The sequence below is a fragment of the Pezoporus occidentalis genome, unplaced genomic scaffold (assembly GCF_034315485.1).
Source record: "Pezoporus occidentalis ecotype Australia unplaced genomic scaffold, CSIRO_AGI_Poc_V1 ctg288, whole genome shotgun sequence".
Lineage (NCBI taxonomy): Eukaryota > Metazoa > Chordata > Aves > Psittaciformes > Psittacidae > Pezoporus > Pezoporus occidentalis.
Genome location: NW_026914807.1, coordinates 89,236 through 106,775, shown reverse-complemented (window position 1 = coordinate 106,775; position 17,540 = coordinate 89,236). Strand labels below are relative to the sequence as shown.

At 37.2% G+C, this 17,540-nt stretch overlaps 1 protein-coding gene across 2 annotated transcripts in view; it reads left to right on the top strand.

Annotated features, from left to right (window-relative positions):
• Nucleotides 1-17,540, top strand: part of USP9X (ubiquitin specific peptidase 9 X-linked) — a 100,009-nt gene that overhangs the window by 39,028 nt on the left and 43,441 nt on the right. For both annotated transcript variants that reach the window (XM_062626053.1, XM_062626052.1), the window contains exons 11-14: nt 3,159-3,263; nt 4,646-4,852; nt 5,742-5,878; nt 13,064-13,197. In XM_062626053.1, the coding sequence (XP_062482037.1) occupies nt 3,159-3,263; nt 4,646-4,852; nt 5,742-5,878; nt 13,064-13,197 (583 nt within the window). The remainder of the gene's footprint in view (nt 1-3,158; nt 3,264-4,645; nt 4,853-5,741; nt 5,879-13,063; nt 13,198-17,540) is intronic.

The following is a 17,540-nucleotide window of genomic DNA, read 5'->3' as shown; positions in this document are numbered from 1 at the left end:
TGGGAGACTAAATGTGGTTTCCAAAATAAACTATGTACTGGTTTTGGCAGAGATAGAGTTAAATTTCTTTGTAGTAGCTTATATAGTTCTGTGTAGGTAAGGCAGAAGATTTACCTGTAAACTCTATCTCAACCCATGAATTTTCTCATTTGTACCATTCTGATTTACTCTCTCATCCCACTTTCGAGTTAGAGAGTGAGTAGCTCTGTGCCACTTAATTGCCAGCTGGGGTTATACTACAAGGGCTAATATAGGATTTGGGTAGTATTATACCCCTATCTTATGTGTGTTCACACTGTTCTGAAGCTAACGGTTTGGCTTAAGGGGACTTACCCAGGGGTTCTTATTTTCAGGCATGCTGTTTTCAGGTTGCATTTAAAACACTTTGAGATGACAGGTGATGCAGTGGAAGGTTGACTTGAGATCTCCAATATTTCAACTAACATTATAATCTCTAGACTTCAATTCTGGCACAATAGTAACTGTACAGGCTGAAACTCAAGAAAGCCTTTATTTTCTCATTACCTCTACGTCCTGTTTAGAAAGTTACATGTAACAGCGGTGCACAGACTACTTGAACTAAGATCTGTGGTCATGCTGTTATTTTTCAGCTTGTGGTCTGTAAATCTTTCCAAACTGTAAGAAGTCTGTGCAGATAAAAAAGACTTTGAGAAGTTAGTTTGCTGTTAGTAGGCTTGTATTACTATATTAATATTAGAGCCTCACCTTTTATAAGGAAGGTGGGGGGGAGGGGGGGCGGAATCTTGAAATCCGGAAAAAAAAGTCATCCAAGCAATTATGTTACTCCTAGTGCCTGGAACTGGAACATGTGGATAAACTACTTTAGGCCAAACCTTTTACCCTTCCAAGAAAAGTGTTCAAAGTGGTACATCCTTTAAAGATAGGGATGGTCTACCCAACAGCTGCAAACAAAAATTGAGGAATAAGTCTCCCATGCACTCAGATACCCAGCTTACGCTGCTCCCTTCTTATGCTTTCAGTTAGGTAGTTGCCACACTGCGCCTGCTGTAGTTTTACCCTGTATTTTTTTCATTTTTTGTGTGAAAGTTGAATTCATTAAGTCTGAAGATGGTTTTGCTGTGGCTTTGGCCAGCCTGAAAACAGCATGCCTGAAAATAGGGACACCTGGGCAAGTCCACTTAAGCCAAACTGTTGAAATTAAGGTAGACTAAAAAATAAGAATACCAAAATCTGCAAATACAGAGTGATTTTTACCAACTTTGCTACTCCCTGTGTTTAGTAGTTTTTAGAAGTTCTTATTAAATGACTGGTTCTAGGAGCAGCTGGAGCATGAAGTTCAGTAGTGAAGAGTTGATTTACTGTGTGGCTTTATATAACAGGCAGGCTATTTTAGCTCTGGCTCCGTGCAGCAATGGTGTGGTTTTGCTTTTAAGCTAGAGCTGTTATGTTGCTATCTGGGTTTAGAGAGTGAGCATGAGCAAATTTACAGTTGACAGTGTAGAATCTCAGTGAGAATCTCAGTATACAGTTGACAGTGAGAATCTCGGTATACAGCTACAATAAAAATAAGTAGTTTATGGAAAATAATATAATCATACTGCTTTTCCCTTTAGAAGGCAGCATATATTTTAAGTTTTATTTGATGTGTTTTCATGTCTTAGCCAGTGTTCACAATGTAGAAGTATATTTGATTGAGGGAGTAATGTTGGAAATCTCTGGACAAGCATTAAGTTGCAGCCTGTTGAAGTTGCAGGGAAAGATCCAGCTGGACAAGAAATAAAATTGCAGAGATTAGTGTTGCAGTCTTATTACTTACATTCTGGAGTATTTAACTAGAACTTCACAGGCCCTTCTGTGTTTCTGCACAGCAAGATGACAGTTCACACACCAGGTTTCCTTACCTCCCTCTACTATCTTGTGCTATGACTTTTTATTACTCTTCTTACCCCACCCCACCAGCAGCTCTGCATGCTTCTTTCATTTGTTGTATTGTAGATGCTCTTTCTTGCCCTGTATGCTCTGTTTTTCTTGCTAGCCAGGAAATGGTCTGGTCAGAGGAAAAAATTATGTTATGTTTTGCAAAATCAGGTGATGCAAGTGGTCTAGTAATTCCCCCTCTCATAATCTGACACATAATATGAAAATGAATGTAACTGCTTAAATTCTTCTTGAAGGATTTATGGCACAGTATAAAGAATTTGCAGCACAGCATGTAACAGCTATTAGTCTCTGTTTTTGTTTTTAAGTGAACTACTGATGGAAGCTTTTAGAAGGAAATACATTTCAAAACTGCTCATGCGTGTATTTTTAATACTGTATGAGGTTACATCAGAGTTTATTTTCTGTGTGTTTGTTTTGCATTTTTTTATTCTACACTTACAGGGAACTTTTTTTGCAGCAGATCAGCTATTGATTCACATAGTCCAAAATTGTTGGTTTCAAGTGCAGATTTAAAGTATGGGATGCATTTTCCCGCCTGGGCATGTAGGAATGAAGTTTTCTTCTCACTCATAGTTAAAACTGAGCTTGCTGTTATCTTCTTACTCTCTTCTTTAAATGTCAAAATTGTGATATACACCAGACTCTCTTAAAACTGTGGCTAGTATATATGACTCGGGAGCTTGCCATTAGTTGTTTGATTGTTAGAATTCATAAGTTTACAAACTATTGGACTTTAAAATGTCTGCCAATAAGTTGTTTGTAATAGAAAGCTTTAGTTTCCCATGAATCGACTTTCATGAAGGAAGTACTTCAACCTGATAAACTATGTGGAAGTACTGAAAGTTGTTTTGCAGCTTAAGGCACCCCAATGAAATTCATTGAGGAGGTAGATTTTGAGGTTTTTCATAAAAAAGACAAAACAAGCAAAACCACAAAACCACAACAGCATTAGATTAAAATACTTATCTGCAATTTAAAATAAACTTTTAGACTTTATTGTCTGTTATGAAAGCTTGATTTTGTTTAAAGAACAGAAAATTAAAGCATACAAGAGGAATCTAAATACTGTGACTTCCCAGTGAAATGCTCAGTTTGCCATGCTGTTCCCACAGCATCAGCTTTTCTTGCAGGCCACTTCAAACAGTCTTCTTTTAAAAATGATGTAGGATGTCTTGCTGCTTAACTCAGTATGGATTGCTACAAATGTTGGTGGATTCTTTTTGTCTTCTTGACAGGCAGGAAAACATGAAGCCATTGTAAAAAATGTACATGATCTCCTTGCAAAATTAGCTTGGGATTTCTCTCCTGAACAGCTTGATCACCTGTTTGATTGTTTTAAGGTAACTGTGCATGTTTTGACTGTATTCAGGGAATGGATTGTGAAGTTGGATACAGTTTGTGACTCTACCAGCATCTACTTTCCACTTTTTTTTTGATACGGGTAGTTTCCTTGTGTTCTTAATGTGTAGCAACTGTCTGTATTATTTAATATTAGGAATGCTAGATTGTGCTATTTAATGAGCATACATTGAGAGATTTTTCTTACTTCTTGTCTAAAGCAAAGACTAGTTAGTATTGCTAGCTTAATCACTAGCTTTGTTTTCTGGTTTAACAACTTTTGAGTAGTAACGCATGTCTGTGAAGGCCTCTCATGTTAAAGTGACACTTAGCAATCCTAGGGATATTTAATTTTTCAAATAAAGTAAGTAATTTATTCTATACTTTTTTTGCATTTGTGTCAAGTTATTAAGTGTTGGTGATATAATGAATAGTGTTTTCCTTCTGCATTAGAGTAGGTTTCAAGTTGCTACTTTTGATCTTTAAATAGAGAAGATCAAGGACCTCTGTTACCCTCTTCCCAGACTTCCTCTTTATTGTGTAATAATTTTTCTCCAGTTAACATGGATACGAAATGGATGCAGACAGTTATAGCTGCCAGTAGTGGTGTGATCAAACTTGTTTTATTGTTTTGCCTTTAGCAGATAAGCTGCTGTACTAGAAATTGCAAACTGCCTTTGTAGAGTTGTGTTTTCTGGTTTTGGATGAATACATTATAGTCATGTTTTGGCTTACATGCAGTTCATGCTTTGATTAATGGGAGTCCTCTAGTTTGGTGATCTAATGTTCTGTAATCCAGATACTGAACTCAAAGGTCAGAAATTCTGTGTGTAAACTGTCATGAGTTGTGTCTGACCTTATAAGATGGTCATGAAGTAATGTTAATTCAAAACTTAGAAAAAGGTTAACTTTATTGCAGAGGACATTTGTTTCAGTCAGTTTCAGAGGCACAAGTGATACTAAAGTTTTACTCGTTTAATGATTGTAAGTTATTTAAGAAGTTGTCTAAGTGTAAGCACAGGTGTTTTGACATAGCTTTTCCAAGAAACAGCTGAGGCCACTCTTACTTTGACTGTTGACGAACGTGTCAGGAGCAATGTTAACTTTTACGAGCACATCTGTGATCTTTATTTAAAGATCTTTTTTTTTTTTTTTTTAAGGCCCAAGCTGAATATACTTTAGTTGTAAACACTAAAAGACCCACTCAGTTGTGTCTGCCTTAAGTATTGATCTAATGTACTACTTATTTTTAATCAAATTAAGGTAAACATTCTTTACATAGTTGTATCACTTTATTGTTGCTTCATTTGTTAATGGTGCAGGTTATGTGTGGAATTTAAAAAAAATAAGACTGACTTTCATATCAAATAAAATATTTTCTCAGGCAAGTTGGACAAATGCAAGCAAGAAACAGCGTGAGAAGCTTCTTGAGTTAATTCGTCGTCTTGCAGAGGATGACAAGGATGGTGTGATGGCACACAAAGTGCTGAACCTTTTGTGGAATTTGGCTCATAGTGATGATGTACCAGTTGATATCATGGACCAGGCTCTTAGCGCCCATATTAAAATCTTAGATTACAGCTGTTCACAGGTGAGTAATCTGGTATGTTCTGTTGTGAAATCAGTCACTGTCAGTTACACCCCCCATAAAAATTTCAGCGGATTTGGTAATTTAACAGAAGTGTTCCTTATAGATTTGTATTACTTTACCAACATTCTGGTACTTTAAAATGTTATGGGATATATTTTAAATAACACAGTTTGCACTTTTACTGGAGTGAAAGACATCAGTTTTCCTGTCTTCTTGCAATTGGTGACATACTGTAATGACCATATTGAAGGAACTGGAAAAGAACCCTACCAAAGTAAATAGGAAGGAAAAGCAGCATCTCCCTTCTGTCTGAGTGTTTTCTGAACTCAGTCTGATTCGTTTGGGTAGGGTTTTTATTTGTGTAATATTAGAAAGGACCTAGCAAAGGACAGTGAAAACTATTACATGCTCTCCTTCCCCACCCAAATTTCTGTAGAAGTCTGCCAGAATAATAATTCATTGTTATTCAGAATAGTCCATTATCTGTCTTGGTAGCCACTGTCAGGTTTTGTTTCTTAGTTGTTAAGAAACAGTTTCTCTCTTTTTTTTTTTTTTTTCTTTAGATATATATTTGATAGTAGTTTACTCTGAGTGCCAGTGAGTAGAATTAAATGAAAGAGGGAAAAGAGTGGATTATTTAAACACTGATGATTCTGTCTAATTACAGATTTTCTTAAATAAGTACTGAAGGCTTGAGTGCTTGAAGGCAGAGAGTTTGAAACACACTGATGGCTTCTGCCAACATGTAGTGCTGCTCAGATATGTTTCAGAACTCAGTTGATCTAGTATTTGTGTGGCTTTGTACTTTCTGTCCTGTCTTGGAACTAAAGGGAATAATGATAGTTTCTGCAATATACTTGATTCTGATTACAAATGGTTGTTCTTTAAGGATCGAGATACACAAAAGATCCAGTGGATAGATCGTTTTATAGAAGAGCTTCGCACAAATGACAAATGGGTCATTCCTGCACTGAAACAAATTAGAGAAATTTGTAGTTTATTTGGTGAAGCACCACAAAACTTGAGGTAAGAACGAAATGCAAAAAAAATTTTGTCTGTTAAAAGTTGAATGTGTTGGAATGAGGCAAATTTTCAAATCTTTTTTACATGAGGCAGGGAAGGTTTAAGTAAAATCATAACCTGTGTTTAAAGATGTTCTTGAATTTAATGTAAATAGACTCTAAAAATTCAGACACCCAGGATCAGTAAGAGAACTGAACAGTAAAAGTTAACTGTTTCCTCAAACATGCTTTTATTCATTTTTAGAACAGTAGCCCAATTTGTGAAAAAATCCAGGTTTGTTTTTCTGTTATCCATGGACTTCCCTGCCTGTGAATGGAATTGGCTTATTGTTGGGGTTTAAGCCCAGTCAGCCACACAGCTCACTTGCTCCCCCTTCTTCACGCCGCTCCCGGAGGGATGGGGAGGAGAATCGAAAGAATGTAACTCCCACAGGTTGAGATAAGAACAGTCCAGTAACTGGGGTATAACACAAACCACTACTGCTACCACCAATAATAATAACGATAAGGGAAATAACAAGGGAAGAGAATACAACCGCTCACCACCCGCCGACCGATACCCAGCCCGACCGAGCAGTGATCTAGCCCTCCTGGGTAACTGCCCTCATAATATATAGTGGGCATGATGTGCTGTGGTATGGAATACCTCTTTGGTTAGTTTGGGTCAGGTGTCCTGTCTCTGCTTCCTCCTGGCTTCCCCTCCTCCTTGGCAGAGCATGAGACTCAGAAAGTCCTTGGTCAGGGTAAACATTACTAAGCAGTAACTAAAAACATTGGTGTGATCAGTGCTGTTCCCAGGCCTAAAGTCAAAGCCACAGCACTGCACCAGCTACTAAGGAGAAAAATGACTGCTACTGCTGAACCCAGGACACTTACAAAGTACAAATACATCTTATGTGCATGTATGTATGTAGACACACACACACACACACACACACACACACACACAAACATACCCACCCATCCCTATTCTTTGATGACAAATATATATATATGGTCCAGTTTATATACTTGAAATTAAAGGTGACTTCTTTTTTTGTCTGGGGGGAAAATATTGATTCTCTCCTGAATGAATGAGATTAGGAATGTGTTGGGTGTGTTTTTCTGGGTTTATGGTGGTTTGTTTTGTTTGTTTGTTTTTAAAAGGAAGGAAAAAAAAAGAAAAGCTATTGTCTGTTTGGATTTGTTAAAATATATGTGCTTGTTTTCATTATTTTAAATGTTGTCTCACAACAGAAATACGAGTTTCTGCGCCCCAAAAGTTATTATATCCTCATCAAAATTTTTATAAATGCTAGAAAAATGTTGTTTGCTTATCAGTGTTGCATAACTGGGTTGTTTTATTTCTTGTAAGAAGTTAAACTAGTCAGATCAATGTTGCTAGTACAGGCTGCTTACAAGAAGGATCAAGGCAGGGAAAGATGGGCAAAATAAGCCTTCAGTTTACTCAACACTATCTACTTAATGATAAAGAGTGTTTTTAAGGAGCAGTGATAACACTGCATTCCTGGCTTTTGGAGGTTTCTTTATTAATTTAGTTTGCAACATCTTTTTTAATGTTTCATGATATTTTAATCCTTTAAAGGTTCACATTAATTATTGTTTGAGGCTTTTCCAGTAAGGTCACAAAAGTACTTGCTGTTTAGTAGATAAGTCTCTCTTGTGTGTATTGGAATCCATAACCTTTTACATGCTATAAGCTCTAGGTGATTGTAGCCACCTGGTTATTCATGGTACTTGTTAAGTTGAATGCTTCTTAGAACAATGCCTTAACAAAAGGCTTTGCTTTAAGTAATTATTGAAGTAGAGCTCATTCAAGGCACTTTATTATTTTTCTGCTCTGAGTTAATCTTGGGAGGAACCTAACTACTTCTGATTATGGAAATGCAGGTTCCCAGTATGGTATATATACAGTACAAGATGGCTTGAATATATCTTTTTGTCAGATCATCTCTTCCATTGCTCACATTTCAAGGAAGTCCGTAGTGCAGTGTGTGATAATGCCTCTTCTTTTATGCGGAATTTTAAAACACATATTGCAGGAAAGTAAACAACGATTTAAAGGTTTTACTCAAGGGTCTTATAAAGACTTCTTTCTGTGGAGAAGTCTTTGTTAGCAAGATATTGGTGAGGGAGTTATTTTAGTCAGGTAGTCAGGTTTCCCAGTCAACTGGGAAACCTAGTAAGTGAAAACATCATTTTGAAGTAAAATGTGATGTTTTCTTACAACCTTGATGCAGCTTGGAAATTGCAACGCATCCATCTGGCACCTGTTCCTATCAGGTTACTTATCTGACTTAAATTTTAATCTGTAACATCCTTCTAGAATTTGGATTGAAAGTAGATCAAACCAGATGTTTTTTGACAAGTGCCTCAAAAATATTTCATAGAGCTTTCTGTGTGCAGCATTAATCCTATAATCTGTATATGACTCTTTTGGGGTGATTCAGTTGATTGTCAATAGCAGTTAAAAGTTCAGAACAACTAAGGTGGCTTATTCTTGGCAGAAATAAGTATAAATTATCTTCTGCCATTGGCACCGTAGAGATCCTTTTGAGAGGAGGAAGAGGATTTAATTGTTGCTGGTTATTCATGCAGTTGAGCAAAGTGACAAAGAGGTTATACACAAGCTTTGGCAAAACTTAACTCCCTGATCACAGAGAAATGCAGCATATTTCAGGAAGTTTAACTTAACCACAATTATAACAGCATAAAAAAATAGTTCCTCTTTGGGTGCGAGGACACTTGTAGGGAATAGTCAACTTTATTACTCAACATACTGACCCTTAATGTACAGATAATGAATCATCTTAATTTTCTCTGTGTCAGCTGATGAAGGTAGAGCCTCCTTTATACTAATTTCAAGCACTTAATTTGACCTGTATCTACTCAAGCAGTGTAAGATTGGTCTTCTAAATTACTTTCCAAGAAGAATTAACTGAGCATTGAGAGGACCTTCTGTAAGTGTTTAGGGGTTTCATTAGTGTTTTAAAGCAGCAGTGATGCTAGCTTCATGTCACATTTTAGCCCAAATAGTAGAATTTGCTGGGTTTACTCACTTGCTGTTTGGATCTTTAATGTCTGCTTTCATGGTATATAACATCTATTCATGTAGTAGAACTCATGACTTCAAAACATGAGTTACATGTGCAGTACTGTGTTGAGCAAATTGTTTGTGCAGACGTAATTATTTTAAAATTCATGTAAATGAAGTAGTTTGGAATTTTGCTTTTGTCACTTTGCCAGTTTTTTCCTAGCAAATAAGCATGCATTCTAACTATGAAGTGTCGTCTTTAGTATTTCCAAAGTACTTTGTCATCCATCTCAAAACATATTTTTTTCTTATACAGTGGCTTTTGATTTCCATTTAGTAGAAGCATGGTGAAAAGATGAGTTTTGTTGTTAACTTAAATTTTTCATGTTCCTCAGTTACTACTAAAGCAATATGTTCCAGTGGCAACATCATCATATAGCTTAACCTCAGATACTTAAGGAATAATTCTTTAGTTGAGTATGGAGTTTGCTTTAATTCTAGAAAGCATGCTAGAAAGTCTTATCAGACAGGCTTTTTTCTGTGCTTAAAGACAATCGTCTTGCCCTTGATTTCGTCCTAGCAAAGGATTAAAATAACGTCTAAAATTTTGCTCAGAAATACTGTGTGTAACAACTCACAGCTGATAACTCCAGTAATTACAGTTATTCAACTTTCAGAAGTAGTTGGTAACCAAGATAAATCCGTGTACAAATTTACTGTTTATGTGCATTGTTGAGAAAGAAGTAAAAAATGTCTAGCACAGAAGTTTTTAGTTTTCATAGAATCATAGAATAGTCAGGGTTCAAAAGGACCTTAAGATCCTCTAGTTCCAGCCACCCTGCCATGGGCAGGGGACACCTTACACTAAACCATATCACCCAAGGCCTTGTCCAACCTGGTCTTGAACACTGCCAGGGATGGAGCATTCACAGCCTCCATGGGCAACCCACTCCAGTGCCTCACCATCCTAACAGGAAAGAATTTCCTCCTTATATCCAACCTAAACTTCCCCTGTTTAAGTTTAAACCCGTTACCCCTCGTCCTGTCACTGCAGTCCCTAATGAAGAGTCCTTCCCCAGCATCCCTATAGGCCCCTTCAGATACTGGAAGGCTTCTAGGAGGTCTCCACGCAGCCTTCTCTTCTCCAGGCTGAACAGCCCCAACTTTCTCAGCCTGTCTTCATACAGGAGGTGCTCCAGTCCCCTGATCATCCTCGTGGCCCTTCTCTGGACTTGTTCCAACAGTTCCATGTCCTTTTTATGTTGAGGACACCAGAACTGCACACAGTGCTCCAGGTGAGGTCTCACAAGAGCAGAGTAGAGGGGCAGGATCACCTCCTTCTACCTGCTGGTCACACTCCTTTTGATGCAGCCCAGGATATGGTTGGCTTTCTGGGCTGCAAGTGCACAGTGAAGCCGGCCCATGTTCATTTTCTCATCGACCAGCACCCACAAGTCCTTCTCCACAGGGCTGCTCTGAATCTCTGCTCTGCCCAACCTGTATCTGTGCCTGGGATTGCTCCGACCCAGGTGTAGGACCTTGCACTTGTCATGGTTAAACTTCATGAGGTTGGCATCAGCCCACCTCACAAGCGTGTCAAGGTCCCTCTGGATGGCATTTCTTCCCTCCAGCGTATCAACAGAACCACACAGCTTGGTGTCATTGGCAAACTTGCTGAGGGCACGCTCAATCCCACTGTCCATGTCAGCGACAAAGATGTTGAACAAGACCGGTCCCAACACTGATCCCTGAGGGACGCCACTTGTTACTGGTCTCCAGCCGGACATTGAGCCATTGACCACAACTCTTAGCATGCAGCCATCCAGCCAGTTCTTTATCCACCGAGTGGTCCGTCCATCAAATTGATGTCACTCCAATTTAGAGACAAGGATGCCATGTGGGACAGTGTCAAATGCTTTACACAAGTCCAGGTAGATGACATCAGCTGCTCTACCCCTGTCCATCAGTTCCGTAGCCCCATCATAGAAGGCCACCAAATTGGTCAGGCAGGATTTCCCCTTAGTGAAGCCATGCTGGCTGTCACCAAGCACCTTGTTGTTTTTCATGTGCCTTAGCATGCCTTCCAGGAGAATCTGCTCCAAGATTTTGCCAGGCACAGAGGTGAGACTGACTGGTCTGTAATTCCCTGGGTCATCCATTTTCCCCTTCTTGAAAAAGGGGGTTTTATTTCCCTTTTTCCAGTCGTTGGGAACTTCACCTGACTGCCATGATTTTTCAAATAGGATGGCCAGCGGCTTCGCAACTTCATTTGCCAATAAAGCTTTTTTCTATGCTTTGTAAGACTGATATAAATGTGTAGTATTATGTATGTATAAATACTCCAATAACTTGATTTTGCAAAATATCCTGTCTTGCTTCTGTTTGTTCCTTTAGTTGTTCTGTCATTTGTTTTTCCTGAATAGTCAGTGTTCTTATTTATTGTTATATTCTGTAAATGCATCTCTCTATCTAGAGATAGCCATTAAAAGAGACACATCCAGTCTTTTGCTGGTTTTGTTGCTGGCTTATGCTGAGCAAGGACGGTTGGCAGAGATGGAATGAAGTGTAATTAGAAAGTTTCTCAAAGCAAAACCAAGGATGTGCTTTCTGAAGTCCTGTATATTTTCTTCTTTCATGTTTCTATCTGTTTTGTTTTCTTTTTTTTTTTTTTAAGCACAATTTGTGCTTTAAGTGCCTCTTTTAAGCTGTTTTGGAAAGCTCTGCATGTTATGAAATTTAATCTTTTGAACACCTCTGTACTTAGCAGGCCAAATTCTGTTGGTTGCAGATTATAAAATTATTGGCAGGGTCTTGATGGCTTCTGTCTTTTAAGCTCAAATTGAAGTGCTTTTTGGCCCAGTGAATCGGTTTATCAGTTCCTGTACATGGGCAGTGAAATGTGGTTTGTCAGCTGCAGCAAGATCGTTATCAGCTGGTGCTGGAACTGGGATTTCTTGCCTTCCCTACTGTTCTCAAAATGTGTGGAGATACTGTAGAGTACTCTAGGTCCTGTAGTATGGAGACCGTGTTTCCTAAGAAGGGTGAGAATTCCTACCTGTAATCCATTCAGCTGAGTGTGGAGTCTGCCTTCTTAAGTATTGAAGGAAAGGAGAACAGTTCTGAAAGCCCATCTCTGTCTCTTCAGGGCAGGCTACAGTATCATCTGAATGGCAAACAATGAGGAATGCTGCTCTTCCCTCTTCTCTGCCCCCCCCCCCCCCCCCCCTTTGTTAATGGTGGAAGAACAGTGCAAATTTGCATTGTTTATGCAGCTGGGATCAGTGCTCTTATCTACACAAGTTGAAGCATTTTGAGATTGTTGTGCAGAATTAATTAGTAGAATTTGACAGTGTTCATGGCCATGTGGGTTTTGGACCAAAGCACTATATTTTCTTGTGGAGTTTACTTCTGTAATCTAAATATATCTAGTATTGTTTAAGAACAGCATTTTTGTCAGATCTTGCTTAATAGGCTAAAATTATGATTGATTATTTAGAATAATTTTTTTCTTGAACTTTTGTGTTTTTTCTTAGGCTGTATGCTCTGCATAGCAATCTTGGGTTTTTTTATGTTTGTAACAACATTTTTTCATATAGATAGTATTAAAAACCCTAATGCAGAGCTGTGTGTGAAGTATTGAGAGAAATGACGTGATTATTAGCTAGTATTCTTTCACTATAGTTTTAAGACCACAGGCTTTCGATTTGAAAATTGACCTAGTTTTATTTAGTGTGTTCATATTAAATTTTGAAAACAATATCAGGTGATGTGGAAGAAACTGTGATTATGCATAGTGTAGATATACTACAGTTTATGTTCTCTGTCTTTATTATCAAGTTTGTGGGCCAGTATTTCTGTTCCCGTCTTGTTGCAGCTAATTCTCCCTCCAGCATACTGAGCTTCTCGGATTGCTTTGATATTTTCCATCCATACTGTAACTGTATAATCCTCATAAATTAACTACTTTTAATAACTGGTAAGAACTGTTGATGTGTCAGAATAAAAAAAAATATTGCAAGAGACTTCATATGCTTTCTGTTAGAGATCTAGGAAAATTTGGATCTTGTATCAAAGATGAGTTTCTTAAACTGATTTCTGAACTATTAGGTGCAAGACTTCTCCACATATCTTACAATATTTGTATTTTAATTTCAGTCAAACCCAGAGAAGTCCCCACGTGTTTTACCGGCATGACTTAATCAATCAACTTCAGCACAATCACGCCCTAGTTACATTGGTTGCAGAAAATCTCTCTGCCTATATGGAAAGCATGAGGCAGTATGCTAAAGGTAAGTTTTCAAATACGAATTGCCTCAGAAATAGATTGCATGTAAGCTCCAGTTGAAAATCAAGTTAAAAGCAAATTCTGATAATGAAATAACTTTTATTTGTCAAGTTTATTTGTGTTTAGCAGCAGAATATGGGGAAGTGGCAGCTCTTGTTTATCTGTGGATTGGTAAACATCATCTTGCCTTACTAAGGCTAGGGTCACTATTTTTGTGGAAAGGCCTAATAATCATCTTGGATTTTGTCACACTTCAATTTTGAACTTTTGTAGGCTCATTTGAGAAGTTTTTTAATCACCTCAATTTGAAGCCAGTGTTTGGAATTTGTCAGGGAGAAGAACTTCAAATCACAGGGATACCATTTCCTTTTGCCATGCAACTCTTATTTCTGTTCAGCTGCTTTCTCACTGCATTTATTATCAGCAACCCTTTTGCAGCACATCATGTTAGTATTTATGTATTTCAGGCTAAACTCAACCTTTCACTGATGAGTTTATACTCTTACTCTGGATTAGCTCTCTAGCTGCTGAGATGAGAGTAGGGAAGTGAAGGAGAATGGTCATCCAGGAAACTTCTTACACTAGACTGCAGTGCTTTATATACTGAATTAAGTCAACAGAAGTGAAGAGATTCGCGCACACACACACACACACACACACACACGCATACTGCTCTGGCATTTTAACATCCTGCCAGCTTCCCAGTTACATCTCAAAAATGACACAGTATGTTATGCAGGAATTCAGTGTAGATTGTTCAGAGGACAAGATACTTGCACATTGTAAAGCACATGTGCATGTCGTGCAATGCTTGCGTAATTTGCCTAGACACCTTTAATTTTGGAGTTCATTTGATTTTGGAGTATTTGATAACAGGTATCCAAAATACATTCTTGAAGACTTGTTTGAATAGTGGTGCTGTGTGAAGATGATAGCTTCAGCCAGGAATAGGTCAATGAGAATGACATTTAAGCTAAATCTGTATGCTGCAGCTATATTTCTCTCTTCATGAATACATGAGGGGGGTTACCTTAAGTTCCTTAATTAATCACAGCATTGCACTAATTAATGTTAAAATGAACTCTTGCTCTGTTCTGAAGCCATACAGTCTTAGGCTTAATCTTGTTCAGAAAGGTAGAATAAAACAAGTATGATTTCTTACAACTTCTGTAACTTTGCAAAAGTGATGCAGGAGTGCTCTTTCGTTTGTAACAAAGTTTGCATCTTAACTAAATGAATAGGCTAGAATCTGTGGTTCTTCTTTCTTTTGGACTTTGGCCAGATATGAAATCCAGGGTTTGGCCTCAGGGTTAGGAAGGAAACATAATCAGCAGCTATATTCTAATGCAGTGTTATCTTCGTCCAAAAGTAGCCTGTATGTACTATTAATGTATGAACTGCTAATCATTAATTTCAGTAATTTTGATTTCTGAAGCCAAAAGGTCATTTTTTATAATATAGTGTACCTATCAAATTATTGATGACTTTAGCAGAAGAATTAGGCTGATGCCTGTCTTGCATGATCCTTTTGTGCCAAAAGACACATACCATTCCCTGCCCCTCCCCAACTATAATGACTCAGTAAAGCAGTAATATAAACATCTTCAGCGCAGTAGGAATTACAAGTGTGTAGAGTTTAATGGAATCTAATTACAAAGCAGTTATGTTGTGCTTTCTTGAGACAGAGTTGCTACAGAACTTCTACTTGTTTGCATTGAAGTACAAAACCAGATGAGCAATACTGTGGATTTTTTTAATTAGATAGTTTAGTACATGATTAAAGGCAGTCAGAAAATACCTCCTGATGCTTCAGATTATGTAGTTAAACTGGAATACAGTTTCTGTGCAACTTCTGTTTCAGTTTCAGTTTTATATATTAAGTAGAGCAGAACACAGAGACAGCACTGTGAAGATTGCCTTCCATGCCTTCCTGGAGAAAAGATTCCAGAAGTGGGGAAGAGAATAATGAAAGGAGAAGAAGGAAGATAGTGATTGTGAGTCCAGAAGAAAGAACTGGACATGTGTAGAATTAAGCTTAGTTAGAGAAGGTGAATGAGACAGAAGGAGAAAATTCAAGGCAAAGGTCCAAATAGCACAGGTCAAACAAATGCCACAGACAAAAAAAAAAACAAACCAAGAATTCACTTGGCATCATTCTTATTTACAGTTAACGTTTTTAATTTTGATTTTGCCATGTTTTCCTTTTCCTTGAAGACTTCCATAGTTGTGTCCTGTGACAGAGAAGACTGTTCCTATGCTCCTGTTACTTGCTAATGCATATTCTTTTCTATCATATTACCTTTTATATGTTTGCCCTTTTACAGTTGAAGAAAAGCCTAATCTGTGATTCATATTTTTCTGTGACTTTCCTTTCTACTGAATTTACCCTTTCCTCTAAATCTGCGAAGTCCTCCCGGAGATTAGGCATCTACTACTGCATTGTGTAGTCCTGAAGGAGGAGGTCATAGTTAATCTCCTTGGTTACTCATCAAAGCCTTTTGAAATCTTAGAAGATTGCTAGCCAGTTCTTATCTTTTTCTGAAGAAATAAAATCTAGAGTGTTAATGAAGTATAATTATTTGTAGAAATTGTGCCATATGTGTTTATCACTAGTTACACTTAAATTTTCAACCGGTCCTTTTCTGATGTATAATTTCTTCATTCTTCTGCTTCTGTATGTAGAAAGAATTTTTAAGGAGATCACACTTGAACTTGCTGTGGGATGCACAGTGTAGAAAATAAGTCGGGCAAATGTAGAAAAAAGCTGAGATGGAGAATATTTAGGGAAACTGATTTTTTTTGTAGTTCAGAATTTTTCAGAGTTCTAAAGTACATGCTGCTTTTGAACAACTGACTGACCTTTAGTACTTGAGTTCTTCTCTTGTGGCCACTATTGACACTTGTGTCTGTGAATTAATCTCTACTCAGGAAAAAAAAAAAAGCCCAGTTAGTCCCCATAGTAAAAAGAAATGAACACCGCCACCACCTCCCCCCACCAAAACAAATTCAAACAAAAAAAACCCAACATTTGAAGTGAACAGCTTTCATTTCTCTGCAGTACTGTAATTGCATATGTACTGCAATTGTTTCTTCTGCAAGGACCTCAGCATATTTTTCAGATTTTCTGCTTCTAGTATTTAAATATTTTTTTATCTATTACTTTTATATTCTTTCCTCAGAATTTCTTTCACGTCTTCTTTTTATAATTGCCCATTTATGCTTACTTCATGAGGTTCGTGATTTAAATTTTGGAAGGAATTCTGGTGAACCTAATTTCTTCAGTGTTGTAGACATCAGTTAACTACTACCCTTCTGTTTTTCCTTTTACTTGATCTTTTTAATATACGTTTTGCACTAGTGTAGAGAGCAGCATTTATGACAATTATTTTTCTCCTAATTTTGAAACATTTATGATGATAGATTGGCTGTTAGATTTTATTGTTTTGTATTCCTTGTTCCTTGATATCAAAGGAGATAACTGATTTTTCAGTTCTGAAGATAATTTTTACTGAGTCCAGATGTCATCGTGGTACAGATAATATATTTGCAAATAAGAAATACAGCATTAATTAGTTTAACAGAACTGTCATAATGAATGTGTCATGGTGAAATATTACTAGTACAGGTCAAGGTAGTGCAAGTACAGATCTAGCTTGTATCTCTAATTAAAAAAAAAACACCCCAACAACAGGAAGCAAAATGAACACAAAACAACACCAAAACAAAGTTCCTATGCAACAAGCAGCTGTTTATTAAATAAAATACTATACTGAGAATTGATAACATGCAGGTAACAGTTTTACTTTTAGCATTACTTTCAAATTACTCGGCTTCTTCTGTTTAAAGCTTTTCAATATTAAAGGCATTTGGTTTTTTGTACTTGAAAACTTGCAGTAAATAAAGTTGTCATATACTTTTTTCCTCTAAGTGATATTGCATACATAGCTACTTAAAAGGTGTTAAAGAACTGGAGTCATGATTTATTTCATTTGGAGAGGAAAAACCCTAAAGAGGGAAAACTGAAATTTGGAAAAGATGCTCTGTAATGAAACTAAAGCATCCTCAGAAAAAAAAGCATTGGGTAATATGAATTATATGATTGGTACACTTTTGTTCTGACTTCTGACTTCAAACTGACTACTTGAAATTAGGGAAAATTGATCTGAATAAGTAGAATGTGGATTCTTAATTGTTCTTTAACACTTCGGTTATACTTAATGATAAGCACATGTATCTGCATGTAATTGTTTGTTGATTTGATTATACGCCTTCCTAGTCTTTGCTTGTATTCAGGATTGCATTTAATTTAGGATTAAATATCAACTGGTAGCAGGCTGCTGAAAACTG